Source organism: Prunus dulcis, chromosome 4 (assembly GCF_902201215.1).
Source record: "Prunus dulcis chromosome 4, ALMONDv2, whole genome shotgun sequence".
NCBI lineage: Eukaryota > Viridiplantae > Streptophyta > Magnoliopsida > Rosales > Rosaceae > Prunus > Prunus dulcis.
This window is the reverse complement of record NC_047653.1, coordinates 7,022,784-7,046,563: the sequence shown is the minus strand read 5'-3', so window position 1 is coordinate 7,046,563 and position 23,780 is coordinate 7,022,784. Positions and strand designations below refer to the sequence as shown.

General features: G+C 38.0%; 3 protein-coding genes across 4 annotated transcripts; all 3 read right to left on the bottom strand.

The window, feature by feature from the left end:
• Positions 1–35: 35 nt before the first annotated feature.
• On the bottom strand, positions 36–4,371 carry LOC117626059 (transcription factor GTE1-like). 2 transcript variants are annotated; one of them, XM_034357700.1, is made up of 9 exons: positions 4,250–4,371; positions 3,801–3,908; positions 3,296–3,499; positions 2,437–2,514; positions 1,826–2,050; positions 1,563–1,661; positions 1,326–1,384; positions 626–776; positions 36–467 (listed from the first exon to the last, which is right to left on the bottom strand). In XM_034357700.1, the coding sequence occupies exons 2-9, from the start codon at positions 3,906–3,908 to the stop codon at positions 291–293; spliced, it is 1,101 nt and encodes a 366-aa protein (XP_034213591.1). In that variant the 5' UTR covers positions 4,250–4,371; the 3' UTR covers positions 36–290. The 2 variants fall into 2 exon arrangements, with proteins under 2 accessions (XP_034213591.1, XP_034213592.1); XM_034357701.1 differs by lacking the exon at positions 4,250–4,371 and having other exon boundaries at positions 3,723–3,839.
• A 7,311-nt stretch (positions 4,372–11,682) lies between these two features.
• On the bottom strand, positions 11,683–13,152 carry LOC117626703 (plasma membrane-associated cation-binding protein 1). The gene is made up of 4 exons (XM_034358517.1): positions 12,818–13,152; positions 12,628–12,717; positions 12,459–12,543; positions 11,683–12,350 (listed from the first exon to the last, which is right to left on the bottom strand). The coding sequence occupies exons 1-4, from the start codon at positions 12,929–12,931 to the stop codon at positions 11,971–11,973; spliced, it is 669 nt and encodes a 222-aa protein (XP_034214408.1). The 5' UTR covers positions 12,932–13,152; the 3' UTR covers positions 11,683–11,970.
• Positions 13,153–16,077: 2,925 nt separating this feature from the next.
• LOC117624735 (DNA replication licensing factor MCM6) lies at positions 16,078–21,197 on the bottom strand. The gene is made up of 17 exons (XM_034356156.1): positions 20,892–21,197; positions 20,652–20,777; positions 20,407–20,569; positions 20,118–20,311; positions 19,818–20,013; positions 19,641–19,718; positions 19,189–19,418; positions 18,992–19,106; positions 18,561–18,635; positions 18,330–18,470; positions 17,999–18,202; positions 17,730–17,891; positions 17,592–17,647; positions 17,308–17,483; positions 17,100–17,222; positions 16,594–16,724; positions 16,078–16,482 (listed from the first exon to the last, which is right to left on the bottom strand). The coding sequence occupies exons 1-17, from the start codon at positions 21,119–21,121 to the stop codon at positions 16,330–16,332; spliced, it is 2,553 nt and encodes an 850-aa protein (XP_034212047.1). The 5' UTR covers positions 21,122–21,197; the 3' UTR covers positions 16,078–16,329.
• Between the last annotated feature and the right edge of the window lie 2,583 nt (positions 21,198–23,780).

Sequence of the window (23,780 nt, the reverse complement as noted above, 5' to 3'; positions counted from 1 at the left end):
GAATGCCAGGTGCAATTCATCAAAACAAACCTCAATTGCAAGAGAATACACGACTAAGGACATTCATTTGGTCCATTCTTTAGCAAGGGGTGTCCTTTCACAAATCATAGCAAATGACTAGAAGTCTGATTATGTATCTAACCTTTATAGAAATCGAGAAGTTGATTGATCTATATCACGTATCTATACAGAAAAACGATCCGTAGCTCTTTCATTTACAGAGTTAACCAGCACATAATTACATTCAACAATGCACTGAATGAACTGAGTCACCCGACATGCAAGCTAGATCACAAACAAGAGAGCTTTTTAGTCCTTTTTGCGTTAGTCTTGGGAACAGCGTCAGAAATCTCCCTGTTTCGTTTGGAGGCTGTAACTTTGTTGCCGGCAATGCCTTCAGAACTTTTTCCCTGAACTTTTAGTGCCTCCTTAACAAAAACTTTTAACCTCCATAATGTGCACTCACTCTGTGTAGAGGGATGGAAGAATGAAAAGAAGACATATCTGAATTAGCATGACATTGCCAAATTAATTGAATTAACTCAAATAGGATGGCTGATATTGCAGCATGCAACCCAAATGATTGCCAGATCACAACATAAACAAATAGAAAACAAATAATGACCTGAGCATCAATGTCAAGATCCACTTCTTGCGCACTTGCTTGGAAGCTGGGGTTATTCTGAGCGACGATTTCCAGAGCCTTGCTGAGATCGTCAGGAGATAAATGGGTGAGAGCGGTCCCAAGTTTTCTCTTATCACCAGATGACATTTTCCTAAATCAATACACAGTCAAAATAGATTCGTCACAGATGCCAAAACAATAAAAATAACACAACAGCTAGAGCACGCCCGGCTGCTGCAAGAACAATGCTGGATTCGATAATGCCCATTCATAGTTTAACCAGCCAAGAAATAAAGTTACACATCCCATTTTGCCAATTCCCGTGCATCAATAGATGCAATTCCGTATTCCCTGAGAACCAATTCACCCAACTACAGTAGTTACCAAAATCTTAGATAACTTTGGTGACACACACACTTGAATAATTTATCTGAAGTCTGAACTTGCCAACTACAGACTACAGTAGTCAACAAAATCTTACCGCAATCAACTACACTAACATAGAAGAATAACAATAGAAGGAAAAACAAATTAAGCTTCCCATGCCCCACCAATATAGTCCCACATGCTTGCCCCTGGGGCATGTCCTTTCACTTGCAGGTTTAACTTTGATTTGAAGTTTATAAAAGTAAATATACACCTGTGCTAAAACATAAGCACTTAAGTCTAAATGATGAGTAGACATCGGTTTTTAACAAACCTGCACTTCTGAACCACCATTTCTCTGAGGTCCTTCAAATACAGATCAATCTCTACAAGCTGAAAGATTTTGTTTTTTAAAAAAAAATACACAATGTAAAGCATGCATCAGAATTTACTCCATGAAGATCATCAAACTTTCATTGGCTTTGTGTATGTTGCCTATGAAAATTAGAATAAAGAGAAAACAAAGAAGCTTCTTTAGAAGCTACTATGACGATTTAAAATTTTGACAAACCTCAGTGCTTAGATCCTTAGCCATGCTGGCATAAGCAGCCTCCTGGGCAAGTTTCGTGTGTAGTCGTGCCTCTGCTTCCTCATCTACTCGTCTTGTTTCCTACAATATCTTAATTCAAAAAATTATACTGAAATAATAAAGCATGACAACTGAAAGTACCTCCATTCATAAGGAAATACTACTGAATTCCTTAAAAAATACTGGTAACAAGATCCAGGAAAGCCTACATAAGATATTTTTTTCATATTGGGATAGTAATTTACCTCTTCAACAACTTTTGGCAAAAGCTTTAGCCATTTTTCTTCAAACTTTTCCAACAATGTTTTGGCCATCACGTGGACATCATCTTTGTCATCATTATATTTCATTGCATTCTTAAATACCAGCCTCACATCAGCATATATTTCTCTAACATTCTTATAGGCAGTACCATCCTTAGCTTCCATTTTATTTTTTATGGTTCCAAAGTCCATAGGCTTCTCAATAACCTAATGTAAGAAACCCAGAACAAATTAGGTATACCGTGAAAAGGATTTTTTTTTTTTTTTCTTTGTTGAAATTTAAAGACTTAAAATAAGGAATGAAGGAATCCTACATGATAGGATGTCACCAACAGAGAAGTCACTTTGATACAAGTATATGTATATTTAAGTTGAACATGAAATGTTACACAAATTTTCTGTTTCAAACAATCTAATTAAGGCCATTTTGGGGAAAGTATATTGTATCATACGCAGGTAGCGATGAGTAAATTGTGAAAACAATTAAAAATGCATAAAGCGTCTTTATGATAAGTAAAAAAGAAGAGGGGATAAAATAAAATGTACACATATAGTTGATCATACAGATTAGTGATCTGGGGAAGAAACTTTACTTGATAATAGTCATGCAATCCCAGACTTTCAACATCTACAGGCTCCTTGAAGGGCCATGCCCATTCGTGCTGAGTGATCTGGAAAGTGCCAAGTAAGGCCAGATTAACTACTTATTACCCAGATAAACCATTTTTATCACTGTTTTAGCATCAAAGCATCAAACCGAAGATTTAAGGAAATACCATGTGTGAGTTACTGAATGAGAAAAGACCAAAGTCTGCTTAAACATGCAGCTAGATACGGCAGTAATACCAGATATCAGAAAATTCATTATATCAAAAACACAATTTTCTTCCAGCAAGAAAAAGAAAATACATCATTTTATAAGTCTCCTTGCTCTTGCGTTTCTGAAACATAATATTCACCTAAAAGAAACTTTCTGACAAAGTGACAACTGAATTTTTCTCATTTAGCTTGTAAGTGATATTGGAAATATCACTCAACATGAACATCTGATCACAGAAATTGATCTAGTCCTTTAAACTTGATAACAATGTCTAGCTTTTCATAAAAATGATTTACACTGCTGCTATTGTTCCTCACTATTGAGTCCAAGTGATTATGTCTTCAACCAAAGGACAGTTAATATCTACTTAAAACACAATATTATAGATTTGATCATACATATTTGTTTGTGTTCCCAACAATGTACCTCTTTTTTTCCCCTTCCCCAATAAACTACTGTAGAACTATGTCAAAAGATCGTACATCCACCACATTATCAAGAAAGAAAATAGTGAATAGACATATGAAGAACCCTGATATGTAAGCATAGATCTTCATCAAAATATACCCAAGTACTTGCATCCATTGCTAAGTGACCTATATCATGAGGCATTGCATAGCGTTGGTGCTTGCCTGACGGAATATTGAGGCAAATTGCCGCATGAGCTCTTGCATTCTCTTTGTAGCAGTGACTTCCCTACGTGATGCATCTTGCTGCTGCTTCTTAAGAAGATTTAACTGTTTATCCTTCACAATTGAGCTACCTTTTGAATTGGTTAGTTGCGGACTACCTGTAGTCAAGTAAAATCGTTCAACCTCGTTCACTCTTTTCTCAAGCTGCAAGAAAAAGACAAATTAGCCAAAGTATTCATGAGTTTAAAATTTTGGACAGATGTGACATGCCAATAAGGAAAAACTTCCACAAAACCATAGATGTAAAAACCATAGTGGCTGGGCCAAAAGGTGGAAGTGGACAAAGCCAAGCAGCAGTTGTCTGATTTATTGATAATGAATGATGAAAAAATCAAACCATTGAAGTGCCAAATCGTATAACACCTACCCAGATCAGATGAAGAAACTAAAACTCTTAATCACATAAAGAAGATATTGGGTTCTAATTGGTTGAACGAAGCCTCACCGTATCAACCTTTGCAGAAATTTCATCAACAGAACACCCAAACCCCTCCACTTCAGCAGCAACAGCAACTTTTCTAAGATCTGGGTTTGATGAACTTATTGGCTCCATCTGGTAAAAAAAAAGTTCAATTTAAACCATTGTGGCACGGATGAATGCAAAATCATCCCAAAATGTATCCCCAATCTTTCTAGTTCTCAAGATTTCTTTATCAATGAAACCGATTAAGAAGCTGAAATTCATGAGAAAGATTGTGAATTTCGATGCAAATCAATGGGAACACGTGAAAGAACAAATTAAAAATTCGATCTTTATAGTTAAACTCTAAAGCCCTTTTCTTTGCATTAATGTAGAGAGAGGACATAGAATTGAACCCAAAAAGCAGAACCCTTTCTCTTCTATAACAAATAAATACATACATAGAGTTGTTTAGTATATGGATATGGATGAACCTGAAAGAACAGAGACGCATACAAAGTCGGAAAGAGCAGAAGAGCAGAAGATCAGAGACAGGAAGAAGCAGAAGAACGCAGTGCTCTCATCATTGGATCCTATAGAACTCTGCAGTTTTGGATAGTGGACTGTGGACTCTTATTTATACTTATTGGGCTCTTGCTTTTTGTGTCTGTCTTTGTAGTATTAGAAGGCCCAATATTTTAGTGTATATTTTATGTTGGTACGCGACAAATTTACAAATAGCCCATTCAGTATTTTTATTTTATACTTGAGTATATTAATTTTATCTTTTATGTTTTTAATTGATCTCTCAAGACCAGAGGATACACATGTGTACGCACATAGCTCTCTAAAGGGAAAAGGTTTTCGGTAGAGTGATCGCATCTAGCAGTTCACTCATTAAGGAATAAGACTCTGTTGAACTCATATCCATTATTTATGAGTTGTCTTATGCAACAACTCTATTTAAAACTTTCTTTTTCAAATGGGAAACTCATTTTGCTCACTTTGAAATCCTCGACTCCAATCTCGAATTTGGATATCCTTACTTCAAATTTTGAATTTAGAAATCTCTTCAAATCTTGAATTTAGAAATCTTGAATATGATGTTTGGGGTTGTAAATATATGTCTAAGCAAAGCACTACTCATTGAGTTTTTTTTTCTTTTCTTTTTTGTTATTGGGTTTTGCATTCTTTTATCCGGCTCTCTTTTTACTTATTTTCACTTTGGGTCATGGTTTGGATCCGTGTATCTTTTGTCTTTGGGCATTTTTTAATGAACCAGCTTCTTCCGACTGAGATTGTAGGCAGAATCAGCAGTATTCATACTGGTTTTTAGACTCAAAGACCGGATAGAAGCATTTGGGATCTTTCTAAATTTGGAGAATTCTCTGTTAAATCTGCTTATTTATCCTTTTTTGATGAGACAAATTATGTGGCTTGGGCTTTCATATGGAAATTGCATTTGCCACCAAAGATAAAAACTTTTATTTGGTTAATTGGGCATGGCAAAATCCTTACAAATGTCCATAGAGAGAGAAGGAATTTGACTGCTGATCCAAATTGTCATAGATGCAAGTTCCTCCCTGAGACTATGGAGCACATGTTCAAAGATTGTCAACATGCCCAGCAGGTTTGGAACTCCATTGAAATCCCTCCTACAATGGCTCATACTTTCTCACTTAGCCTTTATGTTTGGGTAATGATTAACCTCAAGAGCAAGATTAAAGTCTCTCACAACCTACCTTGGGTTTTGGTTTTCATCACCTCTCTTTGGCATTGTTGGAAATGGAGGTGCTGCTCCATTTTCAATGTTGGTTATGAAGCTCCTCCACACCCCCAGCATATTATGCTAAAATATAAAAACTATGAGAGAATATTTGTTTGTGGGAATTTTCTGTGTATTCTTCTCCTTGTAGGAGGTCATATTTATAATACAATGAAACCTGAATGGGCAAGTAAATAATAAATTCCTAAATCTATTTACAGTAGGAAATCATGATTTAAAGTAAATCAATTACAATTATAATAGGAATTCTTGGTGTATAAGGAAAGTAAGTCAATATACACAAGTCACGCCAACACTCCCCCTCACATTGGTGTATAGATGTCGCCAATGCCCAACTGATCCAGTGAATTGTGGAATGCTTTACTGGAAATCGCCTTTGTCAAAATATCCGCCAATTGATCCTCGGATTTCACAAAAGGAAACTGAAACACTTTAGCCTCAAGCTTTTGTTTGATGAAGTGTCGATCCACCTCAACATGTTTAGTACGATCATGTTGAACCGGATTCTGTGCAATGGCTATAGCAGCCTTGTTGTCACAAAAGAGATTCATTGTGGATGTAGGTTTATACCCAAGTTCAGTAAGCAACTTTCTTAACCAAAGAAGTTCACAAATCCCTTTAGTCATGCCTCTGAACTCGGCTTCTGCATTGGATAAAGCTACTACATTCTGTTTCTTGCTTCTCCATGTCACCAAATTACCTCCCACGAATGTGAAGTAACCCGATGTGGATTTTCTATCTGTTACATTACCTGCCCAATCTGCATCTGAATAACCATCAATATTTAGATGACCATGCTTTGAGAACATAAGTCCTTTTTCAGGTGCAGACTTCAAATATCTAAGTATCCGAAGAACTGCATTCATATGGTCTTCACTTGGAGAGTGCATAAATTGACTGACAACGCTCACCGCATAAGCAATGTCTGGTCAAGTATGTGACAAATAGATCAATCTTCCCACTAACCTTTGGTATCTTTCTTTGTTAGTTGGAACTTGATCCGGATATTCTCCAAGATGATGATTCTGAACAATAGGAGTGTCCACAGGTTTACAATCTAGCATTCCTGTGTCTGTCAACAAGTCTAAGACATATTTCCTTTGAGAGAGAAATATGCCTTGTTGCGATCGAGCCACCTCAATTCCCAAGAAATACTTGAGTCCACCTAGATCCTTCATCTCAAACTCCGTAGCCAGATAGTCTTGTAGCTGTGATATTTCCTGTTTATCATTCCTAGTAATAATCATATCATCAACATAGATTATTAATGTTGTTACCTTCCCTTTTCGATGTTTCAAGAACAGAGTATGATCTGAGTTGCACTGTTTGAAACCATTGTTCTTCATTGCCATGGTGAACCGTCCAAACCATGCACGTGGTGATTGTTTCAATCCATACAATGCTTTTCGTAACCTGCAAACTGTTCCAGTCTGAGTAGTATTATATCCAGGAGGAATGTCCATGTACACCTCCTCCGTGAGTTCGCCATGTAGAAAAGCATTCTTTACATCAAACTGGTGTAGTGGCCAATCCAAATTAGCTGCAAGGGACAATAAGACTCTGACGGTGTTTAACTTTGCAACTGGAGCAAAGGTTTCTTCATAGTCTATACCATAGGTCTGTGTGTACCCTTTTGCCACAAGTCTTGCCTTGTATCGCTCGATAGATCCATCTGCATTGTGTTTTATAGTAAACACCCATCTACATCCGATAGTCTTTTTTTCTCGGGGTATAGTCTCCAATGTCCAAGTCTGATTTTTCTCAAGGGCTTTCATCTCCTCTTTTATAGCTTGGACCCACTTAGGATCTTTCAATGCTTCAGAGACCTTGGTTGGAATATGGATAGCAGACAACTGATGCACAAAAGCCTTGAGTGGTTCAGACAGCTTCTCAGTGGATACATGATTTGCAATTGGATACTTGGATGTCTTGCCAATATCAGGTGAATAACGGTTTGGTGGCTTCCCACGATTTTGCCTGAAAGGTAATTGATATCCAATAGTTTTATCATCTAAATGCACAAGTCTAGTAGGAGTAGTTACCTCAAGGATATTCTCAGGAGATTGGTCTGTTGGTACTGTTGAGTTAGAGGGGGGTCTTCATCTTGTTGTTCTGTATTGTCTGTAGGTGTGAGACTCGGATCAGAAATATCTTCGCATGGATCAGGTGGGTCAGGCAATTGATCGCTATGAATGGGCGATTGGTCGCTTTTCGACAGAGAGTAATCTCGTGCTCCAGACTCGGAATGATCAATCATTTCTGTACAAAGGAGAATTTCTTTATTTTCCAAGTTGCTCCAATTCTGCTCTTCACTTCGTATCTCCCCCTGAAGTGTAGAATTGGATGATGGGTCATGGAAGAACAGCTCAGATTCCAGAAAGGTCACATCAAAAGTGACATAGGTTCGTTGGGTAGGAGGGTGATAACAGCGGTAGCCTTTCTGATGAGTGGCATAACCCAAAAAAACACAACGAAGCGCACATGGATCAAGTTTGCTACGTTGATTTTTGTGGAGATGAACGAAAGCCACACATCCAAAGATTCGGGGTGTGAGTACCAAAACTGAAGGCAGAGGTCTGTGTTGCGCAAGCACCTGTAAGGGAGTTTTAAAGGTCAATACACCAGAAGGCATGCGGTTGATCAGGTGAACTGCGGTGACAATAGCATCATCCCAGTGATGGCGAGGAACATGAGCGCCAATCAGAAGTGCTCGGGCGGTTTCAAGAAGATGTCGATTCTTTCGTTCAGCAACACCATTTTGTTGTGGTGTTTGAGGACAAGTCGTCTCATGGATAATTCCATGTTGTTGGAAGTAAGTCTGAAAGTCATGATTGACAAATTCTCCACCATTGTCTGAGCGAAGAATCTGGATTTGAGCATTAAATTGAGTTTTCATCTGTTTGTGGAAGGACTGAAAACAGGAAAACACTTCGTTTTTATTCTTCAGCAAATAAAGCCATGTCATCCGTGTACAATCATCGATGAATGTGACAAACCATCGAACACCAGAAGGAGCAGTGATAGGAGAAGGTCCCCGGACATCAGAATGAATTAACGTAAATGGAGTAGTACACTTGTTCGTACTCAACGGGTAGGGCACACGGTGACTCTTGGCCAAAATACAAGTATCACATGTGAAGTCAGAGTCCTTGAAAACTGAGAATAAATCTGGTATAAGATGCTTCATATAACTAAAAGACGGATGTCCCAATCGACGGTGCCACAACCAGATTTGCTTTTGTTTGCTATCAAAGGGATGTGTCACGCTGTTAGCCATGCCGGGACTGAAGTCATCGACATAATATAGCCCCCCTCTCTTAGTACCACGACCAAGAATCTCCTTAATGTGAATATCCTGAAGCAAATAAAAACTCGGGTAAATGAGTACACAACAATTCAATTGTTCAGTAAGCAGACTAACTGACAACAATTTAGTGGATAAAGATGGAACAAGTAAAGTATTAGACAGTGTGAGAGAGGATGAGAGTGCAACAGTGCCAGCCTCTGTCACAGGATAAGTAACACCATTGGCATTTGCAATACAGGTTCGTCGAGGTTGTGTAGTATTCAGAAAATCATCAGGATCAAACGTCATATGATCAGTTGCACCGGAATCAATTATCCAACTCTTGGAATCAATCTTATCGGAAGTATGGAATCCATAACCAGTACCATTACTAGTCATATTGCATTGTCCTCGATCTGTAAGAGTAGCCCACCAATTGGGGTAGCCATGCGATTTAAAACAAGTCTCACAAGTGTGTCTCGGATCACCACAATATGCGCAATCTGGTCCATGTGTCGGGGTCGTTAGTCTAGAAGTCATAATCTGTGCAGCGAAAGATGCATAGGATACAGGTTGAGTAGGAATTGGGATCGGAATCTGAGCCTGAGTCGGGGCCGGATTCGGAGTCGAAATCGGGATCAGGGTTTGAATTAGAGACAAATTCGGGGTTGGGGTCATCATCGAAGTGGGGGTCGGGGTCGTCTTCGGAGTCGGGGTCGGGGTCGGGGTCATCGTCATCATAGTCAAGGTCGGGGTCAGGGTCGTCAAAAGAGGATCCTGATTCTGGATCGGGTTCGGGGTCAAAGTCTGCATCTGTAGGAGCGGAGCCATCTGGGCACTCAACTCAACGATGGTTGGTTGAGAATGAGAGAAGGAGTCGGTGGTGCTACCTCCATGAGGGTTGAAAAAATCATCAACCCCCATAGCAGCGGCGGGGGTTTGAAACTAGAGTCAGCAATTCCAAGATCGCCGCTCTGATACCATGCTAAAATATGAAAACTATGAGAGAATATTTGTTTGTGAGAATTTTCTGTGCATTCTTCTCCTCATAGGAGGTCATAGTTATAATACGATGAAACCTGAATGAGCAAGTACATAATAAATTCCTAAATCTATTTACAGTAGAAAATCAGGATTTAAAGTAAATCAATTACAATTATAATAGGAATTCTTGGTGTGTAAGGAAAGTAAGTCAATATCCACAAGTCACGCCAACATATTATTCTACAGTTTGCTAGAGAATGGTATGACATAAATAAGGTGACTAATGTTAATCATACAAGAGTGGTAACTCAAGTTCTTTGGCACCCGCCCTCTCTTGGAAATGTCAAATTGAATGTTGATGGTAGCTGCAAAAATAACTCTGGTTTGATAAGTGTTGGTGGGTTGCTATGAAACGCCAGTGGAACTTGGATCTGTGGGTTTTCAGCTAATCTTGGGATTGGAAATATTTTGGAGGCTGAGTTATGGAGTCTATTTGGAGGCTTGCAAAATGGCATGGGCTAAAAACATTAGATCCCTTGATGTTGAGTGTGACTCTATGACAACTGTCACCTTGATTACCAAAACCTGTGAGCAGTCCCACCCTCTTTTCTACTTGATTGAAGATTGCAAGGAGTTAATGAAACGGAATTGGAGTTGCAACATCTCTCATGTTTACAGATAACAAAATAAAGTTGTCGACCTCCTTGCCAATATGGGGCATGAGCTCCCTTCAGGTATGCACCAGTATGAGTTTGCTCCTGACTATCTTACCAACACTTTGTTGGAGGATAAATTAGGGAGGGCCCATGCTAGGGCTGTGCCAGCTTAACCTTTCTTTCTCTTGGCTTCGGCCATCCTTGTAACCAAAAAAATAATAATAAATAACCAACTCATTTTCACAACCAAGAAAGAAAATTATTACAAACAAATGATTCTAAAGGTGGGTGAAAAACAAGAAAGGAGCTCAAAATTTTGGATCCATTAGAATCTCCCCTTTCAGCTTCAACCTCAAAGATTATTTTGTCTTTGTACCTCTCAACCTTGAAAGCCCCTGGTATCCATAAGCAAGGTAGTTGTATCTACCAGACAAAAGAAACTCATTATCAAATTTAAACAAAAATTCACATTACCAACAAACAAAACCCAATTATCTAAAAAAAATTCAAGAAACCAAAAGACAAAAAGAATAGAAAAAGCAAACCGTCCTTTAATATTGGAAATCCCCAAATTCTAGGGTTTGAACTGATGTGAGAGAGCAGGAGAGAGGTAAAAAGAGAGAGGGACAAAGAGAGAGATGGAGAGAGAGGGAGCAAGCGAGCTTCAAGCTTCTCCCATGGAAGCTTGAACCTTGAGCGAGAACCAGCAGCGCAGTGAGCTCAAGCAAACCAATAGCAGCGAACAATGCGAGAAAAAAAATTCAAGAAAAACGCATTTGTTTTGTTTTCAATAATAGTGGTCTTTTTGAGTTTGTTTTGGAATTGAGTTTTTGAAAATGGACCTACCAAACGAGTTTTTGGACCTTTAGATTTAAAATCTATTTTTGAGTTTATAAAATTGGATTCAAATCAAATACCAAACAGCCCTAATTTGTCCCTGAAAACAATAATGCAAACATTGGGAAAATGAAAGGACTCTCCTTTCCAATCAAGAGCCACACTAAAAAAACCCACTTGATTTTTCAAAGTGTTGGTGATCATGCCTGAATTCAAGGGTTTTACATCTCTGTCTTTTCTTGAATTCAAGTGAAGCAGAGCACCATCTAGATCTTTGACCATTTTTGTACAGTTTCATTGCATATAAGCTTTAACTTTCAGTGCAAGACATCAATTATATCAAATAATTAAGAAAAATCCAGCACTAAATAGACATAATTAATACACTAAAACAGCAGATAATTAAGAAGAAGGAGCTGAATTTCCCCACCAGTACTTCTTTATCTGTACTGTTATAAAAGTATTACATAGTAATTCACATACATACATACACACACACTGAAGGACCAGAACACATGAATGAAAGCTTTGGAAAATCACAGGACCAAAAACAAATATTCCAAATAGATTACAAGTATTAAAGAATAACAAATCAAAAATAATTTCCAAATAAACTTTTACACAAAGTCATCATGTTTGATTGTTCTTGATGATTGATCTTTCTTGCTAAGGCTTTGTTGGTTCTGCAGCAGCAGCTTCCTCCACCTTTGGAGCCTCAGAAGCTGGTTCAGTCTCAGTTGTTGTAGCTTTCTCAACCTCCTCTTCTTTCTTAACCTCCACAACCTCTTCATCTTTCTTGATCTCCACAACCTCTTCCTTCTTCTCTTCTTCAACCACTATCTCCCTTTCTTTTACAGCAGCACTTGTTTCCTCTTCAGTTTTTGTTGCTGTTGTTTCTGTTGCTGGTGGTGGTGGTGGAGGCTCCACTTTCTCCTCTACCACAATGAATGTTGAGACCTTCTCAAACACAAAGAAAACTGGTCCTGACACATAGGCTGGCCCATACTTTGATGATGCTTCTGATACTGGTTTGGATCCTGGAAAATCTGTTCATGCAAAATTTAACCCAATTAGGCAAAACACACAAAAAAATTTAAACAAAAACAACCCAGAAAAAATAAGATGAAATTAAATATGATTTGACAGTTACATACCAATTTTCTCTAGCTGTTCAAGGAACTTGTGGACTGCGGCTGAGTACTTCTTCAACCCTGCCTCCTTGCGCTCCTTAACCAGAGTCTGTTTAATTAAGGTGAAATTATAATTAGTTGGTTAATCCACTCACTCTTTTGTTGATTGTGGGTAAGTTTTTAATTATCTTACCTTAATCTCAGCAGAGGAACCTTCATATATTTCAACTACTTTTACTTGAAGCTCATCTTTCTTCTCTTCAAACTGCTTGCTATAATCCTCCTGAAACCGAGACATATTGAATATAACTTGTTACATGAAAGTACGTATAGTAAATAAAATTTTATTAAAGGAAGATGAGTGAGAGTAATAATAAGCAAACCTTAGACTCATCAAAGGACTTGCAAGCCTCAGCAGCAGCAGCCTTTTTTCCACTGTTTTTGTTCTCGAAGACCTTCTTGATCTTTGGAAGCACCTTGGTTTGCCAATAACCCATCTCTTTTTTCAACTCAAATATCCAACAAGTCTAAAAACAAAACCAAAAGAGAAGAACAATCAACACCAAAAGTTGATGAAAGATATAGTTGCAAAAACAAAACTAAGTACTGAAATTCAAGTCTGCAAGAACAAAAAGAACTTGATGAAGCTATAAGTTAAAGAATAATCTCTCTCTATCTTACCTACTTAATTCTATCACTTCTCTCCTCTCTCTCTCTCTCTCTCTCTCTCTTCTATTTGTTGTTGAATTCTCCAATCAAGCTCTCAAGGTCCACCTCAAAGCTTAAGTACAGTACTAGCCAACTGTCTCTCCAAACTAAGCCACATAAAGCTTTAAAACCTGGCACATCAAACATAGACATATGTTTTCCTCCATACTAATCCTTATGATCCCGTCTTAATTACCAAAATACCTACTCATTCATTGATACCAGCCAACCTCCCGCATGCAAATTTCCTATACTACCCTCCGCCGTCACCGTGCATACACATAAAATACAAGGGCTGTGACAGTCCACCAAAATTCACAGGTAGGTTTGGCCAATTATTTCGAGATTTCATAATAGATTCAAGGCCAGGGTGGTCAGTGGAGGGTAAAACAGGGAAGAGAAAATGGGGCGTGGGGCCTCTAGGGAAGGTGACAGCTGGCAATCATCTCAATGGACAGGTATCATATTAACGTGGGACCCTTAAAGGGTTTGCCAAGTTTGATATTGATCTGTAAAAATTCAATCGTTACGTATATGCTTTCCTTCTGGCTTCTTCTTCCCTCCTCGTCCTCCTCTTCCTCTGGCTTCTTCTTCTTCGGTCAGCTTCGCAATTGACAAAACTTGTCACGTGGCTTCGCTGGTATTAGCAATCACGCCGTCAATGGCTGTCAGCAAATTTATCTTCAAAGAAAACCAAACCCCATGGCCCCATTGACAAAAATTCATGCCATGTTACTCTTTTGTTTCAATGTGTTATGCAAATATAATCACAAATTAATTAAACCCATGCAAAAATGCAAAGATAGCTGGCTCAGCCTAGCTTAGCTTGCATCCACATGGGATTCTTTTTTGTGTGTGTCTGTGTGTGTTTGGGGGAGTGGGGGACAAGGAACTTGTATTAGTTTATTGCGGGGTTGACAGGTGTTATTAGCTGCATAGGATTTGGTTAATCTATGGTATATAATTGGATTTTTTTTCAAGTGCTTTTGGTACAAGACAGCATGCATTTTGAATTGACAATATTCTGATTTTGCTACAAAGAATAAACAGTAGTGGCATGTTTGGTTGAATGGCAGGTGATTAAATTGATATTAGCTAGTTGAAAGAAACTATCTGAAAAAGCATATTTGGGTCTGGAAAAACAGAGATTTTTATATATTACATGTAAAAGTTGCATTGATTTGCCACCTGGGTTTGTTTTATAATTCTGCTATTACATTAATTAATTTCAGGGGAGGGAGAGATTAGAGAACATCTTTCCAGAGGTTAGGGGATTGATTTTTCTTTGGCAATCTGTCAGCCACCCATTTGCCTCACCCAGCCAGACAAAATTAAATTGAAAGTTTGACTGTTGTAAAATTCTGCAGCATCTTGTTGCTGATATCATCATGCAGTATCTATCTCCCTTTGGATCAAGATTGAAATGGAAAGTCTAGTCAAAATGTGATTTGATGAATCCAATCTTTCCTAATTATTATAACGTAAGGCCGGTGAGCAGTCTCAAGGCAACTTGATCATGAGAAGTGATTAGTTGAAAATTATTGCATTGATTAGAGTGATAAAGTGATATGTGGACTAAGTATTGTTGTTTTCAATTCTTCCCTCTCTGGTTCAACTATTGGCTTCAAACATTTGAATTAAATCATGACAAATGGGAAGGAATTGTTCAAACATTTATTCTTTCTAGATATTAGCATTTTGGAAGGGATAAGGAGTGAATTTTAAGCAAAGATGTAATATAGTAGCCAAAACTTAATCTCTTCTTAAACAAATATTTGCATGATGTGCTCACCATTCTGTACCCGAGTTCAAATTAGTTTAAATTTAGATTATCGCTTGTATAAAAATAAATATTTGCAAAATAATTGTAAGCTTGATCAAATGCACACCTTAACAGCTAGCATTATGTTTGATGCCACAAATCATTTTCTTTAATAACAAGTTCAATCTAATGACCTATTTGGATTGATTATTGAATCTTTAAAAATTCTTAATTAGATTGGACTTGAAAATTATAAAACCAGTTAGAAGTTGTCGATTACTTATAAGAATCAAATGAATCCAAAAGCAATCCAATTATTGTAAGTAATATAAATTTATAAATGTTGCTCATAAAGTATCTTATAAAGTTTGGTGAGGTTATAGTATTCTTCTTCAAGGAAGAGCCTCAAAGACCATAATTGAGTCTATGTCACACTAATCAAGTTTTATTAAAATGCTAATTAGTGAATACAATTTTCAATACTTGAATTAGAAAAATTCTATTTGGCAAGGCAAGAAATAAGAATGGAGCAGGTCAAGATTACACATTCAATTATCAAGATGTGATGGCCAGTGTCCCCAACTATTTATTTGTCTCAAAATGAGAATTTGGACCAATTCACCAAATTATATTTGGATGAGATTTTTTGTTGAAGAATATAAATTCTCGCATTGGAAAAATGATTAAATAAAATACAATATATAATGAATAGTTCCTATACTAATATCACCGATATATTTTGTGATCCGTCTCTCTAATATGTGATGAATATAAATAAATTAGTCTTCGTCAATAGCTTCAGCAAACGTAAAATGATACCCAAAATATTCAAGAAAACACAATGCATATGACGTGGAGGGTAGCGTTTGAGTGCAAAACTCTATAACAAAAATAGCATAACATAATAATCAAACCATATGTCACTCTGAAAACGAAAGTCATTAGCTTAGATAGATTATTAGCCTTCACGCTAATTAATATTTGATTTGATTGCTCCTATTCTTAGCCAATTCTGAGGTGTTTTCCAACCTAAGCATCCCAATTTGACGTTTCTGTCATCTTCCTCCTCACATTAAAAATCATAAATGCAAAACCCTATTAATTTTCAGTGAACCACACGCTTGAGATTTTTTATATAAATCAAAGCCCTATTGCAGAAACAAAACCAAAAAAGATATTTCATAAAGTAGTTCATTTCATTAGTAAAATGGGTGAGACAACAAATATCTATGTGCCACTGCCAATGACATTACAAACTTTTCTACTCTAATTAACTACCGACGGTTCTCTTTCTGAAACAAAATTTTGCTTCAACATGACAAGGCCAAACTTAGCTCAAAACAGATCAACAAATTACATTCGGCTGATCGTGAACTTATGGACAATAAATAATACGATGGTTTCCCACTGAACAGCATTACTGCATTAATCTACGACGTAGTTGGGAGCCACAGCCAATATTCTTGAATTTCTTATATTTCTAGATATTGATGGCTGCCCTGCGTCTTCGCCTTCGGCTTCTGCTGCTTGCCCTCCGTCATCTACTACTATCAAATATCCTTCTCTTCTTATCAAACTCTGCATTACAGGCATTCGTTTTTCTTGTTTAAGTAAAGATAACAGCTATTGTGGCCAATTAATATGATATTATTACACTAAGGTTAGGGTGCAAGATAACTGTATTTTTACCTCTATGATGGCTTTGATTTTGGATGCTTCAAGACGTGCCTCCTCCTCAGAAGTATATGCATTTTTCTCATTCTGCTGACTCACATACCATTGAATCAAGTCCCTCTGCCTCATTCCTGCCAGCCCTGTCCCTGCAAAAACAAGGAATCCTCAAATTCTTTCAACAAAATGAATATGAATTACTACTTACTAGGTATTGGTTAAGAATATGGCTTGAGTCCATTTGGAAAGAAAGATTTCAAATCCAGAGATTTAGTTAAAAGATTATATAGTTAAATTGCTTGATTGGACAATCACAATACATAAATATCTCTATTTAGAGATTCAGAAATAATTGGGGCATCGGAGTGTGCATAGCTGGTCAGATAAACAAGAGTTACGATACTTTGCAAACAATAATATCAATGCCATGGTAACTGGAACTAAAATTCTAAAGGCAGATTGATCTTACATTTCATCATTATGTAAAAGTTAATACGAAAACAATAAAAAAGTCAGTGCCTTACCACTTCGTATAACATCTTCTTCATGCTGTCTAAGACGCATGACAAGGGCCTGGGTAACCCTCTCAAAGTATTCATGACTCATTGTAATCTTTCCTTCTTGTTTTGCAGGAGCTGATCCATCTTCTGCACCATCGTAATCGACATAAAATGATCATGCCAAGATAAAGTCAGAAGAAAGCATACACAAAGATAGGTCCCATACTCATACCGGCATCCCCAGAACCTGGCTCAGCTTTGGCTTTCCTTGTTTGATCGTCACGTGGATCAGTACCATTATTCCCATTCTCATCACCCGGATCAGTACCATTATTTCGATTATCATCACCCTCCATATTGTCATGAGTTTCTTCAAACTCCGACAGATCAATTTCGCTAGACTCCACACTGGATGAAAAAATAAAACAAACATTATTGCCACAAAACCAACCTCTGTCTGAGAGAGCGAGAGAGGGAGGGAGGAGGATATTTAACGTAGTCTCACTGTTTTCTTACCTGATTACTGACGTTTTCAGCAATCGCACTGCTAAACGGACATGGGGTGGTTTTACCTGTATGAATTGTTTGTTAAGAGCAAGAAAGACATGTATCTAATCTCAAATCCAGATAAATAACTTGTACAGTTTTAGGCACCTGAGTATCCAGATGACATCGAGCAATGGCCTCTGACAGTCTAATCAGTGCCTCTAGCTGCCTAACTGTCATGCGATAAGCAACTCTACTACCAGGAGCAGTATCACCTCTTCTGAGAGCCACATAAGAGTCTACCAACAGCTTTCTAGCATCTGAGTCTAACTGCACAATTTATTTTAGCTTGGTTAAACAAGCCGGAAGGCAAAGAGCTTTGAGCAACAAGAGAGAGAAGGGGGGGTCGTGATTGTGGGGTAGTGTAGGCAGCAGACCTTTGGTTTCAGAGTCTTAGCATATACAATATAGCGTTTCAGCTGTGCAGTACTGAATTCAGGAGTAAGCGCCTCTTCCCGCTTTTGATGTACTCTTACAATGTGGTGGGCAATATGATAATCAGTTTCATCATCTGGGTCATCGATCATAACATATACCAGATCAAACCTTGAGAGAATAGGAGGAGGAAGAGCCACATTATACTGAAAAAGCCAAAGAAGTGATTAGTTTGTCTAGAAACCCTCCAAGACATTTGAATCGTAGAAATGATTAGCCCCTGGCCAATTTTTAAAACAGTTTGTAGGCTTTAGTTGCAAGAATATGTGTTACCTTGAGGGGTTTGGATCTATCATAACGGCCCCCTGTGGGGTTGGCTGCAGCAAGAATTGATGTTCGAGCATTCAGTGTTGCCTGTATTCCTGCTTTTGTAATGCTTATTGTCTGTTGTTCCATGGCCTCATGAATCGCAACCTAAAGTCCAATTTACATGTCAGATATTGACAGTTGCTCTACGCATAACATCTCAAGTCAAGGGGTTATACAAAATAATAAAAAAGTTACCTGATCCCTGATGTCCATTTTGTCAAATTCATCAATGCAACAAATGCCATTGTCAGCAAGCATTAGTGCACCAGCCTGAAATCAGATCACATGGCATATCAGAAATTTAACAAACAGAGGCGAGATGGGTTTTCCATAGGGAAGACATCTTCGCTCTTCAATTATGTCCTTTTTAAGTTGGTGTTTATCATCCTCTTATTAATCATCCTCTTATTAATCTCTATCTTTTCACAAACTAAATATCCCCCGACACATGGACTTCATATAGAAATAATAGTTTATAGGTCCAAGGGTATGTTTACCCCATCACAATTTACAGAAAATAATATAAACACAGAAAGTGCAGCACCGAAAATATAATATAGGAGCCATGACTTCAACAATTTAAGGATTTCAAAATGGTTAAGAAGCAAAATAAATTTAAATGCTACCTCAATACAAAATTCTCCAGTTTCTGGTTCTTTGGCAACAGTAGCAGTTAAACCAGCAGCAGAGGAGGATTTCCCAGATGTGTAAACAGATCTTGGAACTATTCCTGCAGTGTACCTACAGTTGATATAACAGCATATAAAGTGGATGTCTCTATCAACTACAGGAACTGAAATGATAAGCCGAAGAAGGGGCATACTTGAGGAACTGAGATTTTGCACAACTGGGGTCGCCAACTATACAAACATTGATATCTCCTCTCAAGTTGATACCTTCATGAGTAAACTTGTGGACACCACCCAGGAGCATAAGCAGGATTGCTCGCTTGATATCTTGATGGCCAAAAATAGTTGGGGCAATGCTATCAACAAGCTTATTGAAGAAATCGGGGGTACTCCTCATTCTTTGAACTTCATCTCTCTCTTCTGCCTGCAAATTGGTGAAACAAAGCAGTGGGTCAGATGCGTTGCCCAAAAATACTAAATGTGTATGCAGAGTACAAAACATGATGAAGTTTCAACTTCTAACAATAACCAGATGAGAAACATTTACAAGTGAAGGATCAAAAGTGAAATCAGAAATCAAAATGCGCAACAACTAGAGCCTGGGAGATGGGAAAAAATCAAGCGAGAGGTTGGAACATGAACTAACAGTGAACTGCTGGTTGTCATCGTCTTCACCATCCTTCTTTCTATTCCGAACATCGGCATCCTGTCTACCATCAGAAATCTGGAGGAAAAGACACAAAAAGCAATTGTCAAGCACATATCATAGAAAGACACCAATCACATAACCTAAATTGCTAATACAATCCACTCAATGACCAACCTGAACTGAATTAGCAATAAAGGCAAGGCGATAGGAGAGATCTCTCACTCCCAATGCTCGAAGGCCCCTCACTCCTTCATGTGCAGCCATAGAACCATTGCGCTGGGACGCTTGTCGAGAACACTCTGCTCTGTCTCCAGGGGAGGCCAATGCCAATATGTCTGGTATCACGACGACTGTACCCGTGAAAATGACCCTACAATTGCATGCAAAATGAAGCAAACATGTAGCTTAGATACAATTCCCATGTTGAAGCGAAGACATTAGTTAAAATCAAGCAGAGGGATTGACTTTACTTACGTGTCACCGGCCCTTGCCTTCTCAACAATCTCATGGCGGATTATAACATCCAGCGATCTGGGGAGGGAGCCCGCAGGTATCTCTTTGGAAGTCTCCTGCATTCGTACCCTCTGCCAGTCTGCAAATTTGCTCTCTTGACGAAGTAATGCCCACCTTGCTCTATTGGCGCATGTGGCATTGACACAGATTGTTGGCTTTGACCCCACAATTACAACAACAGATCAGGAAAATCCAAGAACAATCAAAGGTCCAAAAAAGCAACTAAGTCTCTAAATATACATTGACTGACCTCAGTGTACTTGAATTGCTGTTCAACATTCTTGATGACGCCTCCGCACTCCAAGCACTTGAAAGTCCCGTGGAGAAGCTCCGGTCGAACCTCACTGGTCCGAGTCACCACTCCTTTCACCGACACCAATTTCCCAATTTCTGCTGTAGTCAATTCCCTCAACCTAGAATGAAGTCAATTATTTTACATACTCTAATTTGACAACTGAATCAAATATTTACAATATCAAGCAAATGGGGAGCAACCTTTTCGAGACGGGGAGGTTGAAGAAGGCCACATTGATGGTGTCCTTGTTAGTATCGTCAGCAACGAAGTGGGGGCGGAGCTCCGTCACAAATCTCTTGCAAGCATTCTTCAAATAAGGCTCAAACCTAATTAATTAAACAAGGAATCGATTAATTTTGAGTGAATGAATAAATTAATTGATTTGGGAAAGGGGGATGGGGGTTGGGGTCTTAGGGTTAGGGTTTGTAGGAAAAATGGACCTGAGGAACTCATCGGAAATGGCCTTCTGGAGGAGATTGTTGAAGACCATGACGTGAGAGAAGTCGATGAACATGGTGCTGGACTCGTTGGCGCTCATGGCTTCTATCTCGGCCTCGTAATACGCGTCTCCTCCACCTCCTGAGATCCTGAAACTCTTGAGAAAGTCCAAGAAGATGTTCTCGACCCTCACGGCCTTCTCGTCCACCAAGAATCCTCCATAAGCCTCCATTTTTGGTCTCTCAGAATAGCAGACTCTCAGTCACCTCTGAGTTCTCTACTTTCTCGAGCTTTTGTCTCACCATTTGCCCCTTTCTGGTTTCTGGCGCCAAAATAAGACTGCCAACCCAACGGCTTCCCGCCAAAAACACCTTAGGCGCGTAATCGGGGTATTGGGTTATTGGCCCACCAACATCATAACGGGCCTTCAACTACTACGATTTTCCAACACTAGCCCAATTCCAAAAGGATAAGAAAAAGGGTCCAATTTTTTTTAGTTGTTAATTTTGAACTTTTTTTAAGTTTAAAATAAACGAAAAATAATAATAATAAGTTTTTTAAGTGCACAGTTGGAAAATGTTGGAAATTTTTACGGATGCTATGCTAGATGTTACTAATCAAATGTTTGAGTGAGTTTATAAGCCCCCTTTCAAACTATCGCAGTTGGGCTCATGTAGTTTTTTTTTTTTTTTTATACAAGCAATATTGGAATATGAGATATTCAAACATAGGACATCGAAGCAGAAGTAATTACTTTTAACCACTTTAACCATACAACTTACTTCTCTATAAAAGAAAAAGACCACCGTTTTTTTTTTTAAAATGTTTGGTCATAAGATCAATGTAGTCAATAATGGTTCCAAAATTCGAAAGTCGTGTAGATAAAATTTACATACTAAACTCGACCGTTGGAACTAAAGAGTTTTGAGTATACTTTAACTTGGTTATCCGGACTGAAATGTCCCATCGACTGGAAAACTAGCTATGGCAGGAACCAAGGATGGGATGGAAGAAGGCAAAAGGCTATACGGGAACCAAAATACAAATAGCCCAAGTAGGCTTCTCATCATGCGCAGTGCTAATTAACCTAGTGGTACGTAGCCGGCCTGCCATATGCAAAGTAAGTAGAGGTTGTATTGTATTATATATTTATGATCTACTTCCACTTCTCAATTGTAATTACGGGGTTCAAAGTTTATCAGTCATTGCTGGATAATTTAGATTAGCTGCTGGGTACGTTAAACTCCTCGAGGAAATTGAAAATAACAAATTCATTACTATAAAAGGGAGTCGTTATTGTCACTCTAAAAAAATCATACGTCCCTGCTTTAAATACAATCCGTATCTTATATTTTTATAATTGTTCAGACAAGGTCATGCCAAATCTTCTCAATGGGCCGACAACATCGTCCAAAATCTGCCAAATAGTTTTTGGTTTCTTGTTTAATTACCTTTGAAAATGATTCAGAAATAAGTCAATCATCTCAGACTAAACTAAATTAAGGTATAACAAGAAGTACCTGACAAACACCTTGGTGTTCATACATGCACCGATAAGGTAGTGTTTGTTTTGCGGAATAATAATTCTATGAATCTGATACTCGTTATTTGGAAATCCATGCAATTCCTTTTTCACAATTTCAAAATTGTGCTGTCAAAACAAAAACGAACTTTTTTCTTTCTTTTTTATAGTTGTTTTAAAGGAGAGGCTGAAACTTGGAAGTTTATTTCTTGAACTATTAAGTAGTCTTTTTTATCGCTGTGAAAAAGAATCATAATTTATAAATTAGTGATCTTAAGTTTGAATACCTATGGCACTTTAGTGGTGTATGTGTGTGAGAAAAATCCTCATCCCTTTTGTAGTTTAGTTATTCCAAAATAATAATTAATTAATTTTAAAGTTTGAGGTATATATAGAATGACAATGAAATCCCACAATATTGTGAAACCACGGGCCTAATCCTTCATAATCATAATCATTATTTTTTAAAACAATAACTATGGTTCATAACTCCTTTCATGAAACGAAAATTGAATATCACTAGACGAAATGTTAGATTATATGTAACGTTATACCATATTCATTCTGAAGTGCCCAAACCGCCAAACAAGCATAAATGCAGCATTTCTTCCTCAAGTAGCTTTCTACAACTTTACATGTGAACCGAACCTTCTATCTACTTTTCCATGACACATTGACACCCTAACTTAATCTTATCTCAAGTTATGGACTAAGCTAGTTTATTTTGTTTCGTGTGTTTGGTCAATGGACTAACATTAACCTAGTTTTCTGCCGCCCGAAGTTCATCGAATCAATGCATTTCAATATCACTTGAGCGAGAATCATGAGGGCTTTTTTCCTTTATGGTCCTTTTTGGGAAGCATCATTGTTCATGATTGAGAAACTTTTAATGGGTGCTGCTATCTTCTAACCAGATTCAAATCCCAATTAACTAAGCTCTTTTGCAATGCAATGCTTATCCGAAATGAGGTCTAGGGTTCTTAGGCATGTAAGAAACGCATGCTTAAGAGTAGGGCCACGTGTTCAAGACCCACACCAAAGCCTATAACTGAAACTCTAGGCAGTTGCCAATGCCACCTTTTCTCTTTGACTCATTTCTGCCAATGTACTCTGTGAGAGAGAGAGAGAGAGTCCCTTGAATATGCTTAGTGGAGGTCATGAGGAGAAGCAGGCAATTAATATGTAGCCGTTTCGAGTCATAAGTTCACTACAAAAAGCACACGCACCCTGTCTTAAATCTTTTTCTCTCATTCGTCTGTTTGAACTTACTCTTTATTATTTGTTGTTGGGTTCTTGAGACTTTTGTTTTGGTAAGTTTGCTGTTGTGTTGGCAATTGTTGATGAAATGATGAAGGTAGAATCCATTGTC

Excerpts from the sequence above, each read along its gene's own strand:
- LOC117624735 (XM_034356156.1), bottom strand. The coding sequence starts at position 21,121 with ATGGAGGCTTATGGAGGATTCTTGGTGGACGAGAAGGCCGTGAGGGTC. Across the intron at positions 20,312-20,406 it reads AGCAATTCAAGTACACTGAG|CCAACAATCTGTGTCAATGC; the intron begins GTCAGTCAATGT and ends GTGGGGTCAAAG. Across the intron at positions 17,892-17,998 it reads CTAAGACTCTGAAACCAAAG|TTAGACTCAGATGCTAGAAA; the intron begins GTCTGCTGCCTA and ends TAAATTGTGCAG.
- LOC117626703 (XM_034358517.1), bottom strand. The coding sequence starts at position 12,931 with ATGGGTTATTGGCAAACCAAGGTGCTTCCAAAGATCAAGAAGGTCTTC. Across the intron at positions 12,718-12,817 it reads AGTCCTTTGATGAGTCTAAG|GAGGATTATAGCAAGCAGTT; the intron begins GTTTGCTTATTA and ends TCTCGGTTTCAG. Across the intron at positions 12,544-12,627 it reads GTTCCTCTGCTGAGATTAAG|ACTCTGGTTAAGGAGCGCAA; the intron begins GTAAGATAATTA and ends TTAATTAAACAG.
- LOC117626059 (XM_034357700.1), bottom strand. The coding sequence starts at position 3,908 with ATGGAGCCAATAAGTTCATCAAACCCAGATCTTAGAAAAGTTGCTGTT. Across the intron at positions 2,515-3,295 it reads TTGCCTCAATATTCCGTCAG|ATCACTCAGCACGAATGGGC; the intron begins GCAAGCACCAAC and ends GGCACTTTCCAG. Across the intron at positions 777-1,325 it reads ATGGTGGTTCAGAAGTGCAG|GAAAATGTCATCTGGTGATA; the intron begins GTTTGTTAAAAA and ends GTATTGATTTAG.